The 13,934-nt window shown below is 41.1% G+C and overlaps 1 protein-coding gene across 1 annotated transcript; it reads left to right on the top strand.

Annotated features, from left to right (window-relative positions):
• Nucleotides 1-827: 827 nt before the first annotated feature.
• On the top strand, nt 828-11,897 carry samsn1b (SAM domain, SH3 domain and nuclear localisation signals 1b; the record flags this gene model as incomplete). Its single annotated transcript, XM_080529247.1, has 10 exons — nt 828-923; nt 1,473-1,535; nt 2,965-3,055; nt 3,148-3,545; nt 5,914-6,048; nt 6,969-7,086; nt 7,675-7,826; nt 7,942-8,151; nt 8,333-8,483; nt 11,710-11,897. 10 exons carry the CDS (start codon nt 828-830, stop codon nt 11,895-11,897), a joined length of 1,602 nt encoding a protein of 533 aa, XP_080385373.1.
• Nucleotides 11,898-13,934: the final 2,037 nt, after the last annotated feature.

The following is a 13,934-nucleotide window of genomic DNA, read 5'->3' as shown; positions in this document are numbered from 1 at the left end:
ATGAGAACTAGATCCGTTTTCTTTTTTTTTCTTTTTGAAATTTGGATTCCAATTAATTACTAAACTGAGCCTTGTTCGAGTGAATGTTCTAGCTAACTCTGCTATAATCCTGATCTTCCATTGTATTCTCAGCTGTACATTATGCAAGCAGCCAAAATGATGTACAATAACAACTTTGTTGCATTTCTGTTACTGGCTTGTGTACTCTATTTGATTTAGCTTGGCTCCCACTTAGCCTTGTCACTAATATAAAAACCATAACGGCCACTATTTGTCTCCCGCTAACCCCTTTGTTGCAGATAACACAGACGGTAGTCATGTCTACTGGCAGTCATCCAGAGAGAAGCGAGATTTAGTTCACAACAAGGACCATCACAACAAAGGTAAATAGCCAGGAAATAATGTCAGCTAGAGCCAGTGTGCTTCATAGGGTATCTGGGTCTGCTACAAGACGAGACAACAACATGTGTGAAAGACTTTGGCAGAGTTCAGTCAACGACGACAATGATGACGTCCCTGGCCCACTTATGCTCCCCATGCTTTTCCAAGTCAGTGATGAGAAACAAAAACGATTGCAGTGTTTATTATCTTCTATGCTGAATGAGAGGACAGGGTGTGATAGCGTGTAAAATAATGAGGATGGGTGGGGCATATTATGATTATGATTTTGATTATGGAGTCTCATTAACCCAACACTTGCACCTAACTTGCATCTAAAGTTGAACAAAGTTAAGATTAAAGTTAAGATTTTGGGTCGTTGACAATGACATATTGAGTGGTATAGAAAGGTATTCTAACCTTGCATGGTTGACTTTGGTTCTTCAGAGATGGCTAGAGGCCCACGTCAAGGCAGTGTGTTGGCAGGGGAGGACAGGGTGGAGCAACTGAATTCTGAGAGAAGAGTGAAATACCTCTCAACTCAGGTAAAACTGTCTATATTATCATTAACATCAAACAAAAAATACATGCTTATGAACTTTGGCTAAAAGGGCTACCATAGCTCTTAAAGTAAGTTCTTCGATTATTTATTAGTTTACTGTTGGCTATATTGGATTTCCTCATCATGTATCCCAATGTATTTGGGACGCAAGCAACTAATCTCTAAGTAAAAGTCACATTTTCGGATTTGCAGGAAAGGCTTTATCTATGATTCCCCCAAACAAAACTCTCACCTCTAAATCCTTCCCAAAGACAAAGAAATGTGGAAAATGTGGCCTAGTTTGTTATGTAATGATACATAAAATGATTGAAATGCTCATCTCACTAATGAATTCCCCTGGACAAAACCTTTTCATTGTGCAAATGTTCCTGTATTGTCAGGAATAGACATCACTTTAGATGTCATGCTATGTTATGTTACAGTATGTTCTGCATGTTAAAACCTAAATCCCCATAGAACCATATTGAATGTCAAGGTTGAATGTATGTCATTTGGTTGGCTGTCAGCTCCCATTGACTTTTCCTCTATGCAGGGGGTGAACTTTGAGGCATGGAACCCCAATTATGAACGCTGTGACAGCCATCAGCAAGATCTGGTAAGTGTATGTCAACAGGGGCAGTCATAAGGATTCTTTAAATTCGCTATTTACTATAACAAAATGATCCCCTCTTCTTGCACCCTGCAACTGTAAGTCATGATAGTACAGACAAACTCCAGCAGAACACTCAGATAATAGGTGTCCCAATTCAATGCAAACCATATAGTGGGTTCACTTAAAGTTTGTGCTTCGGTGTTATCCATGTCAAAACACACAACGTAGACTGTCCCACGCAGATATGTTTTATCGCATATTGACCATGAAACCAAAGTCCAGCGTATTCGGAATGAACTGATGAAATTGATGGAATAAGGGGTCTCTGAAAAAAAAATCGTTTAACCTCTCTTCCTGAGACAATAGGTGTGTGTTCAGGCCAAGGTTTCATGCAGCGCTAAACATACTGTACAGTACAATGGATGACAATAGAGATTGGCGAGAAGAACAAAGCACCATGGCATTAGTACTAGTATCTGGGCTGAGACACGCAGCAATCACTTAGCAGCACAATGATAATTCTGTGTAATGTAGTGCAGATTGCAGGGCATGGCCTTGGTAATCCTTCACCCACATGGTCGTGAGTGTCACACGGGTGCGGGTCTGTCTGTGTATATTTAGATCTGTCTGTCCATGTGTGTTTTCGTTTGTCTGTGGAAGGGATGTGTACGTGTTCTCCCCATGCCCCTTCACTACCCAGCGCTTGCAAACATAGAGTAGATTACAGTACCTGTGAGGCCCTTATGAAGGTCTTATACCCTCCCCTCCCACTTAATTACATCTACTTAGGTGACAAGTCGGTCCACTTCACAGTTTGTTGTGTGTTAACATTGGTTTCACATTCTTTCTGATAATTGTAGTGACATAAGGCTGAGATTATGTCTTAGTCTTTACCAGATCAAATGTCTGACCAGAGCAATTCACTGAGTATTTCAAGTGAAATGCCCCAGGCATTTTATTGCGACGTTGCATTAACTCCCAGTCCAACCATGCCCACATCCCACCCGTTGTATTACAACCAATAGATACAACAAGAGTCCTCAGATGACACAGTACCGCTTTCCCGGCCAGGTTTGGCAAGGTGGCAGGGGTGTAGAGTGGAGGAGTCAGAAGCGGCCAAGAACTGAATGTGAGAGGTCAGGTGTGTGTGTGTGTGTATGTGTGTGTGGAGGCTATACCACACATACCCTTCTAATAATGTTCCTTATCAACTCTGCACTGTGACCTTGCAGCAGGTCAGTCACAGTGGTTGACTGACTGTACAACAAATGGCCCCAAAAATTATACATTTTGCATTTAATAAATAAGGCAGCATGTGAGGAAGTTTCAATGCCTCTTTCTCACCTTTTGGCAAGTTCTCACACAAGAGCTGGAAAGTACTAGTGTCATAACATATGCATACTTATTACCAATAACTATTGTTCTACTGTAGACTGGGGAGGCGGAGGCTGAGATGGCAGAATCAAAGGGAACGCTGAAGAGGATCCAGAGGCGAGTGAAGAACAGCATATCTGAGAGCAGTGGTGAGTGATCATGAACCAAAATCAAAAGGCCAAGACAGGGCTGCATGCCGCAGAACTACTGAATGAATGACATACTCTGTCTTCTTCTTCAGGTCACTTGGCAGACTCAGTGTTCAAAGATGACAGCCCCGTCATCACTTGCATTGGGCTGGGGAAAAGGACAGAGAAGAAGTCCACCAAGGCAGCCCCATCGCCACAGCTGCAGCAGAATCCTAAGGAGAGCATTGGGGGAGCCGGCGTCAGTGATGGACTCTGGAGCTCTGGGGCTCACAACCATCACTGGACCTCAACAGCATCCTCCCCGCACTGGGACTCCTCTTACCACACCTGCCACCGTCCCTCAGCTGAGCCGTGGGACTTTACTCTACCATGGGCCACGGACTGGGACCGCTTTGAAAGCTTGGTCCAGGAACTGGACAGCAAACAGTCTGAGCTTACGCCCCCGCATGTCATCCGCTCCATCACAGATCTGGGCATCTCAGAATCCACGGTAGGATGTGTTTTACATTAACAACTACAAGGTACATAACAGGATTGGGGGACAGATGTCATTTGTTGAACACTGTCAATGGAAAATGAACATTTAGAGTTGAATTCTATGGCGAGCATTTGGCAATAGCCTTCATCTGTGTGGTAAGTAAGCGGAAAGCGCAATCTACAGGTTTTTGTGGCAGGGACCTCTTCCTGTGTGTGCCGGTCGTGGGGCCAGGCTTCCTCTTCTGTAGTTTTACTGGTTATAGCCTGCTGTAAAGATGACAGAAATGTCCAACTGTTATCTAACATGGAGAATTTTATGTGCCATTGTTTGAAAACGTTCAACATTTGTTTGCGTTTATCATGTGTTGATAAAAGGTATAGTACAATGGGAGAATGGCAAATAGAATAATAACAAATATACTCTATAGTTAGCAACTTTCAACTTTCATAACTTGCAATAACTGCCAAATGATCATGCACATTTGTTTTAAAATAATATTTGTTTCCTAAACAAGGCCTTCATGCACTGAGAATTTAGTTTCTGTAGCTTTTTGACCGGAGTCCTCCTCTATGTAATGTGTGGCTCATTTCATTCTTTGAAGGGAGATAGAGACTGTTGATTTACGAACATCCTGTGTCTGCCTTTGAGGAAGTGTTAAGGTACAGCTGTGCTCAGTTGTTTATAGGACGGTTGATCAATAAGCTTAAGCCCATTTATTCTCAAAAACTAAAACGGACCTAATTCAAAATCAGCACTATGCTTCAAAGGAAATCATCAAATATCTCAGACAAGAAACCAAAGAGCAATGCAAAGCCAAAGGTAAGATGTTAGATAAAAACTTTCCTGGGGCAAAATTTGCTCTTTGAAATTGCTGCTGTCTTTTATGTGATAATGACTAACATTTTAAATATTACATATTTATGATGAATGTAATTGTGCCACCAGTGAAAAACGGCCTATTGCTTTCACAGTCTCGTTTAGGATTATTAGGCAAGGCAAGTCAAGTTTATTTGTATAGCACATTTCATACAACAGGGGCAATTCAAAGTGCTTTACATACATTATTTAAAATTACAGCAAGAGGAGCATAAGAAAATACAAATTACAATGAATAAATGCAAATATAAGAAGTGAATAGATAAAACATTTAAAAAGACAGTAGTTAATGGAAAAAAGACATTGATAGAAGTGTTTGTGTTTAATCATAACTGGTGCAAAACATTAAGGTTTTTAGCTTAGATTTAAATATTTTAAGGGTTTGGGCCTGTTTCATTTCTTCAGGGAGTTTGTTCCAGGAGCATGCAGCAGCATGACTGAAAGCTGCTGCACCGTGTTTTATTAGGCCTACCATATGCAATTAGCATAATCCAGATGACTAGATGCCAGGTTTTCTGTGCTCCATAACAATAACACTATTATATATAATAGTAACAAAACAAAAGAGAACCCTAATGGCAATTACATAGCATCCTATGTTCTGTATTCAATTGGAATAATAAGAAAATAACAAAAAAGACTGATCTTAGGTGATCGTTTGGTCAGATTGTTTTCATGTGAGGCCATATTCTTGGCACCTTTCCAAAGGATGTGCATATGACAACTGTACTTTGTAAATTGGATTGAGCCCATAATATGATATCTATTTATAGCAATGTACAGTATGAGAGACCAGGGACAAATGTAAAATGTTTTGCATTCAATTTATTACTAAGAAACCACTCTACTAAGAGACCACTCTACCTAGACCAATTTTTTAAATATAAAAAACATACTAATTACCACTAATTATTCCTGCCATTTATAGGTCTCTGTAGAGGACATTTGGATCACAGTATTGATTTTAATGCCAAAAGTCTGGTGTTACATTTGTCCTCAGCCTCCCTACAGTACATCATGACACATTCACCATCATAATCCATATTGAACAGGATGCAGGTCAAAATATACCATATTTGGAACAGTACCAAAAAATACCACATAAATCTGGGCCCATTCCCAGTGGATACGGGCCCTAATAGAACCTGCTCTGATGTAATGTACTGTGGGCCTGATGCAGCTAAATGTGTACAGCTGTCATCACAATAAGCATGTTTTAATCTGTAGCTTCTCATCTCCCCCAGCGTTCGTCAAGTATGAGGGGAATTGATGCCATGAAACATCAGTCAAACCAAATGAGGCCAGACGAAAATGGAGGGACTTTGGTATGCGAGGCAACTGTCTGATTCTGTCAACTTGAATCTCCTAATTCATTTTATTAGCATACCATCAACAACATATCATGGCGGTATTTACATAATTTATTCACAGATTATATGGCTGCACCAATGCGTAAGCAAATCAACTACTATATCACATGTTTCTACTGTGTGTTTGTGTGAAGTCTGCAGAGGGGGAGCAGGTTGAGAATTGTGATCAGACCAAACCGGGGGGTATTGGGAAGAAGATGAAGGCCATATCGCTGACTATGCGCAAACGGATGGGCAGGAAGTATGTCAAAGACCTGTCAGAGGAAATGGTGAGTGTTGGTGAGAGCAAATATCGGAACTTTTTCTCTTTGTTTTCTTTTTTTCTGACATTTAATGTAGTTTACTGTACCTCTGACAAAAGTAAAAAACAAGATGAACAGTAGAACAAGAGTGGGGGATCTGAGAGGTAGGCATAACAGTCAGTTAAGGCTCTGGCTACAAAAAGGGATTAAGTCTGACAAACAAGCTACGCACTGGCTTACATAACCCAGAGACCTACTGTACATAATAGACCACTGCAAAAAGAGGTTCAACATTGTTGAAAATCACAACACAAACTCGCTAGTTGTTGTTTTTTACACAAAATACTGCAATGCAATGGATTCTGTGAGTAATTCCCACTGCTACCTAGTTAACTATAACACTACCGGTACTTTACATTGATAGCAGGCTCACAAAACAACTTGTGTTACTTGACTAGCGAGTGTGTCAATGATTTTCAACAATGCAGAAATGTATTTACATTTTTCGAAAGAAAAATCAGAACATCAAATCGGCTGCCGACTTGCGGACCAATTGACCAGACCGTGTCACATATATACAGTCATTTTGGTCTCTTCTAGAACCAGGAGGTACAAAGCCTCCTATTAACAACAGAGAGGGGGCAGGTGTAGGGGGATTATTATGCACACCTCCCATGTCTCAGTTATAAATGGCATGGCAGCTCTTGCTGGATTAAGGACTTTGCTTGCAAGAGGAGCTCCGTGCCCTTGCATAAACTGGGATACTGAGCCGCTTTGGCACATGAGGAATCAAACACGGAACAGCTTAAAGGGCCCTGCCCCAGCCTCCTGATTGGTTTAGCTTCCTCCTGTCTTCTTCCTCAACTCCTGTAGTGTGAGATGAGATGGGGAGGGTCACCATAACAAAACCAGAGGGCAGTGAATTTAGTTTTGTTTTGACTGTACAGTGCGAGGGGACGGAGAGAGATGAAGAAGAAGAGATTGATGGTGGTCGTTCATATGTAAAAGGACCAAGAAGGTCCAGTCGCTCCCTGGAAAGCCTCTACAGTGGACAAAGCTCCTCTAGTAAGTACCACAGCCAACCAGCTAATGAGCCCCAGTTCACTCTCACTTTGACTCTCATCCATTCCAGGTTACATTGCATTTAAGTAGGCCTACAGTATGTTAGATAGATAGTTTCCATTGTAAGAAGGAGTTGGTAAATTAATTGGAGCTTCATTTGACAAGTTGGCTAAAAAGCCAAAAAGCTTGCCTGACAAACATCATGACTGTCTTCTAATTACAAAAGTGCATACCTTAATATAGGACAACATACCTTGTGAATTGACAATAATAACATAAACAAGTAAAACTCACTCACTGCTGCCCTTTGTTAATATGCGACAGCAACTGGTGAACAAGTCAGCAACCAATCAAAATGTTATTTCATTCTGAGAAATGTAAATACATTTTTCAACGTTGTTGAAAAGCAATGACATACTCTCTAGTCAAGCCAAAACATTGCAAAGCAATGGATTCAGTGAGTAATCCCCACTACTCTACACTAACTAGGTAGTATTTTCAGAATAAAAGTCTGAACATACATTCGGTTGTCGACTTGTTCCCACTTTCACCAGCTGCTGTCACATATGTGGTTTGTCTGCTGGTACTCAGGTGGAGTCACCAGTGGGTCAGATGGTTCCAGTAACAGAGACAGTCTAAGACTAGAGGAGGACCTTCCCCACACAGGACAACTCTGTGGCAGAGCCATGGTTCACACAGACTTTGTCCCCAGTCCGTACGACACAGAGTCCCTCAAACTCAAGGTTTGCTGAAGCATTCTCAACGGAACTGCTGTGCAACGTAATGCTGTATGGTGAGGCTATGTGAGCTTGTTGAATGTATAGCTCAAGTAAATTGCTCTTACAATTTTTCTTTCAGGTGGGGGATGTGATTGACATCACCAGCAAGCCCCCTATGGGAATATGGACAGGCATGCTCAATGGCAAAGTGGGGAACTTCAAATTCATCTATGTGGACGTCCTGAGAGAGAAGGAGCCTGAAGCACCCCAGAAGATGAGAACGCAGAGACGGAGCAAGAGTCCCCGACCCAAAACTCTACAGGAACTCCTAGAGCGTCTCAATTTGGAGGTGCTCTCTCTCTCTTTCACCCAGAACTCTTTGTTTTCTGCCTTCTTAAATTAAAACAGTTATTATAATAAGTTATTAAGTATTTTAAGTATTGGCTTATGGATTTGTCTTTCGGAGAAAAAAACACAGTTTTTTCCTTCGAACATGGATAGTTACCAGCTTTTGTTCCTGTCTGTTGTAGGAGTATTCCTCCGCCCTGCTCCTGAATGGTTATCAGACAGTAGAGGACCTGGGGGAGCTGAGCGAGCAGCATCTGGTGGAGCTGAATGTGACTGATCCACAACACAGGCAACGCCTGCTGGCTGCCATTGAGTGCCTGCAAGAATCCCAACGTGAGTGTGGGCAAACATGGGGGGGGGGAAACACAGCAGAATCTTGTCAACCTTTTTATTTTTCACTTCAGCTCACTTTGAATAGCGTAGCATTTACAGTAAGACATTTATTGAGGGAGGCTTGATAAAAAAGAAACAGTAAAATAAAAAATAAAAAAATAAACTTAAACAGTATTTGAGGCTGATGGTTTAAAGGGATAGTTCACTATTTTACATCTTATTGCCAGAAGGTTCCTGACCACGCCAAGCTGAAGCTACACTATTGTGGTACAGTGAGCGCTGCACACAGTGGTCTAGGAACCCACCGTTCCTCACTCTAATTAACTCCCATGTTAGAGTTTCATATTCGAGGCGGCTTCTGAATGCATTGGGCATTTTTCGCCAGGCAACTTGTTCCTCTTCCTCCTTTCGTTGGAGCAAACATTGATGGGTCAGTTCTTAAAACAAACATTTGGTTTTTCAATACAAAATTATATAAAAGATACAGGGGGTAGGACTACATCAGCCAGCATAGGGATGCCTCAGACCCTTGATTTAAATATGAACATGTATGTAAGTGAACTGTCATGTTTGGTGAAAGCTACTTTGATTTCAAACATTACATTCTGAGAGGGTCTGAGGCAACAGGCTTTAGATCTCAAGTGGATAAAGAAGGTTATATCAGCAGGAAGTAGGGATGTCCCGATCCGATATTGATATCGGATATCGCTGCGATATTGGTCCTGAATGCTGGATCGCAGATCGCACCAGAAAGAAAATAGGCACCGATCTGGGGCTCGCGATCTGGCGTGTCACTCACGTGATGACAACAGTAGTAGTGTAGTATATTTTACTTACACACACACATGCATGGGTATATGGTATGGGCCTGTTCTACTGACAAGGGGGGTTGATGACACCTTGTAAACACATCCTTTGTCTTAAGGGCCGGGCCATATGTTCTTGCCTCAGGAAGTGCTGTCCATATATGGGCATTGTTAGAATGATTCCTGTGAATCTGACTTGAACTTTAACCTGGAATGACTTGTAGGCCAGGTGACATCATTGTGGGGTCTCCTACTCTTCACACCTCAAGCATCTATGCAGTGACTGTGATAGGACCATTGTTTGTAACTGTATTTACATACTATTGTTTATAAATAAGGGTGTGAGCCCAGGGGGCTCTCTCTCTCATTTTGATCACGCAGCTCCTCTCTCTCTCTCTCTCTCTCTCTCTCTCTCTCTCTCTCTCTCTCTCTCTCTCTCTCTCTCTCTCTCTCTCTCTCTCTCTCTCTCTCTCTCTCTCTCTCTCTCTCTCTCTCTCTCTCTCTCTCTCTCTCTCTCTCTCTCTTCTCTACCAGACCAGAATCCAGCTCAACATTTTTGTACCTGTGTTTCAATAAATAGTCTTAAACTCAGAATTGTTCTTTGATTTATAACCAACAAGAGAAATCCACAACAGTAGCCAGTGGTCACGTGCATGAGAGTTGGCTAGTAGCTACCTGTGTGTAATGAGTCTGACAATGTCATGATGCCAGCTGGTGAAATCATAAACCATTTGCTTAAGTAATTTTTCGGTTATTTACATTTACATTTACATTTAACTTTCAAATTACGCTTCATACATTGAAATCGGAAAGAAATTCAAGACGACACGAGTATTTGAATGTTGGTACAGCTCAAGAATGGGAATGCGACAGGTGAAAAGTGACTGATCAAACCACAACAAACGCTGCTAACAGCTAGCGGCTAACAGCTAGCGGCTAACAGCTAGCGGCTAACAGTGGTACATCGCTAGGAACGTCTAACTGTGTTTTTATAACATCACAACTTGCTGAGAGAATGCTAAAAACACATAACTGCACATAATTAGATGAACACACAGTTCTTGCTTTTGAACACGTTCTAAAACGAAAGTTAGTATGTTTACAAGTCATTATCACTTACTGGTGGCCTGCGGCAAACGAGAACAGTTAATCCAATGCACAGATTATAAGTATTTAGTGATCGTTAAACTGCTTTTTATTATATCGACTGGGTACATTAAAACTTAAAGTTGCCTGTCATGAAAAAAACGAAAACCAGATATTGTTGACACGGTGACACCCCTTCGATTCTGCGACTGGTTTCTGGTCTCACCAGCGGGCGTCACTAGGCTACACTTTTAAAAAGGGTCATATAATTGATTTGCCATTTGTAAGAGAAGATAAATAGAATAAAAAACTAAAACTAGAAATCAGAGAGTAACTCTTTTTTTCTACAATGCTGAATGCTGCTGTTTAAATAAGTTTAACTTTAAACCAGTTGGTCAGTGAGTACTGCAGAGTACTGTTTTTGTTGCTTGAATAAAGACTGACAGTCTTTAATAGCCAACTGTTGTTGTGGACTATATACTGGGGAAGTATTTGTTATTATTCAGGAATAAAACAACAAATATCGGATTGATATCCGTATCGCAGATACCTGAAGCCCAGGTATCGATATCGGTATCGGTAGTGAAAAAATGGGATCGGGACATCTCTAATAGGAAGTGCTGTGATATCAGGTGTTGTATAATATTGCCAATAAATAACAGCCTCTCCGGCATTATTGCTTAAATGACCCCCAATTACAATGCTGAGAACACTGCTTGACAACTGCAACAAACAGTTCAGGATTGTGACAGCTAGCAGAGTTGAACTGAACAGTGGGATCTACACTGGCTGCAGTACAAGTGATAGACAATCTCTAAATTCAGACCATGAATACAAAATCTGGCAGGTCAAACTTTCTCTTATTATGCGATGACATCTCTCCACAATATGTAACATCGTGTGCACTGTTCAGTATCAGTCATCTTTCCTTGGACAACGTTTTATAAAGACAATACACAAGCTACTGCAAATAGACTGTAGCCAGAATAAGGTCAAGCAGGACATGAAAACAATGTGTGAGAGTCAGGAAACATAACATTTTGTGATGCTGGACAAAAGCTACATAGCCGACAGGAAATGCAGTTGTCTGTGGTAAGCCACTGAGGCTTGGCCACTGTGCTTTCTCATACTGCATCTTGTGTTTCAAGCCAAACACGCCAACTTCTGGATGTTCGCTTATCGTTACCATAAGCAGATTAACTGGTCTCACAGCCAACATAGATGGTATTTTGATCCCTTCTATGATGAATGACCATGACTTATTTATCATGTAATCACTCTACACCATGTGTCTCCATTAGACGCTCACAAAACCCATCTCTATCACATTACAGATGACGACCAGGAGGAGAGCAAGGTTAACCAGGAGCTCCAGTCCCCTTCTGAGAACATTCAGGCAGACCAGAAAGACTGCCCCAGAGACTCTGGCTGCTACATACCCTCTGACTGCTCTGACAACAGCAAAGAGGACACAGAGCCCCACATGCCATCAGTCCATACTCCTCCCCTGGCTGCCACTTAACCAGCTACACAATGAACACTCCTCCTTGCTTGTATACCTTTTATACTGTACTGCCTTCATTTGGTTGCACTGCAGTTATTACATTTGTAGCAAATGGACACCAAAGGCAGACACGTTCCTGTTCTAGTGAGTTGGCTGGTGGAATGGTGATGTTTCCCAGGCCATTACAACTGTTCCCTTAAGTCTTATGAGTCACCACTTTCATTGGCAGTTAAATTGGAGCAGTAGGTCTAGATTTAGTTTCAGCCTGATGCAATGGATGTAATGTCCTGTGTGTGTGCGAGTGTGTGTGTGTGTGTGTGTGTGTGTGTGTGTGTGTGTGTGTGTGAGTGTGTGTGTGTGTGTGTGTGTGTGTGTGTGTGTGTGTGTGTGTGTGTGTGTGCATGCGTGCAGAAGGAGACGTTGTGTGGGTGTAAATAGATTTTTCTACTGTCTCTCTCACTGTATTGACTTAGTGCATTATTGAGATTATAAAACGATTTGAGTAATAGATGTCAATTTATTGAATTAACACTCACCTTAATTTTTGCAATTATTACACACAATACAAAATGTACATGCACAACACATGCATTGAAAAGCCAATGAAATACAATATTTCTCCAAAGAAATTAAGTTGATGTTGTTGTTGATGTTGTCTTTTTTTCTGATGCTAAAGACCTACAATGATTATTAGAGTAGGTAGTAGGCAGGTAGGCCACAGCTAGTTTTCTCTGGATGCGTAGCCTATGATATACAGTAAATAGAAGTTTAGGCATATGACAGGGAGAGCTGCCAACTAATGTTATTAGAATGTTCAAGTCATTGTGTCAAAATTCTAGACTAGAATTTGGTTGCTAGGAAGATGTAGGATACTCTGACATCATAACTAGAATGACAAAAAGAAATGTGTTCTGAAATCCACTCACAACTCGAAGAAAACTGAAGAAGTTCCTACATAGCCTGTGTAACCTGTTTACTCATTTTCATTTGACATTTAATTTCTGGAAAATGGCGACACATATTTCAAATACAAGAGGAAGTAAGGTATGTTGGCTACTTGCTTAGTTAAATTCATTTAACAGGATCTTTGTTATGGCCACAGGGGCATTATCAATGCTTCAAACAGGCTTTTTCTATTAACTAATCATTATTTCCATAAATTATAATTTTTACATTTATATGAACAGAAAAAGGACAAGATATATTATATTCATTTATTTAAATAATGTCCTTACCTCTGAGAATTGTCTTTGTGATCTTGTCCAGCTAATCCATTGTGTTGGGGATGTGTAGGTTTGCTCTGGGGAGAACAACCCTCACGATGACCTTCATCAAGCATGTACAGCTCTGCAGCAACAAGCAGGTAGGATAGTTGGTCAAAAGGGCAAAGAACAGAGAGATCTCCTCTCACCATGAAGATGTTTTACTCTCCTGAAACACTCCACCTCAGAGGATGTCATTGTAAAGAAAAGCAGTTTGCTGTAGTGTTGACATTGAGTTCTATATTTCAGGAAAGAAGCCCCTTGGTGTTTGTCCTAAGCCCTCAGGTGTTTGCTGACATCATGGTCCATAGGACAAGATGGAGCATAGAGAGTTGGCCTAGCACCCATTTGATGACCCATTTTCTCAATGAGAGGTAAGAGATGTGAGAAATCATGGCTTTACATACTGTATCTACAGCCAATGCCCATTAATAAAAATGTAACTTCTATGAGCAGAAGAGATGTTACATTAACAGATTACAAACAATAACTATTACAGTGCACAGGTACTGTATATCCACCGTAGTCAGAGGTAGTGAGAGAGAATGATTTTCTTTGTTTTATTTGAAGGTTTCAGATGAGGCCATCTCATCTCATTGAGGCCAGAGATCACTTCTTAGCTCAGAGGGTAAGGAAAATGCTAGGCAGTACAAAAACATGTGGTTGACAGCAATATCATGTTCTAGTGTTAATCCCCCCCATGGATAATGCAAGTACATTGATGTTGCATTCAGAACTCATTCTGTAGCACTATATGCTATTTCACCCCTGACGTCCTCTCATACAGGTTCAT

The sequence above is a fragment of the Nansenia antarctica genome (assembly GCF_963989245.1).
Source record: "Nansenia antarctica genome assembly, chromosome: 4".
NCBI classification, from domain to species: domain Eukaryota; kingdom Metazoa; phylum Chordata; class Actinopteri; order Argentiniformes; family Microstomatidae; genus Nansenia; species Nansenia antarctica.
The sequence above is the reverse complement of the archived record's forward strand: the minus strand, read 5'-3'. Positions and strand labels throughout refer to the sequence as shown.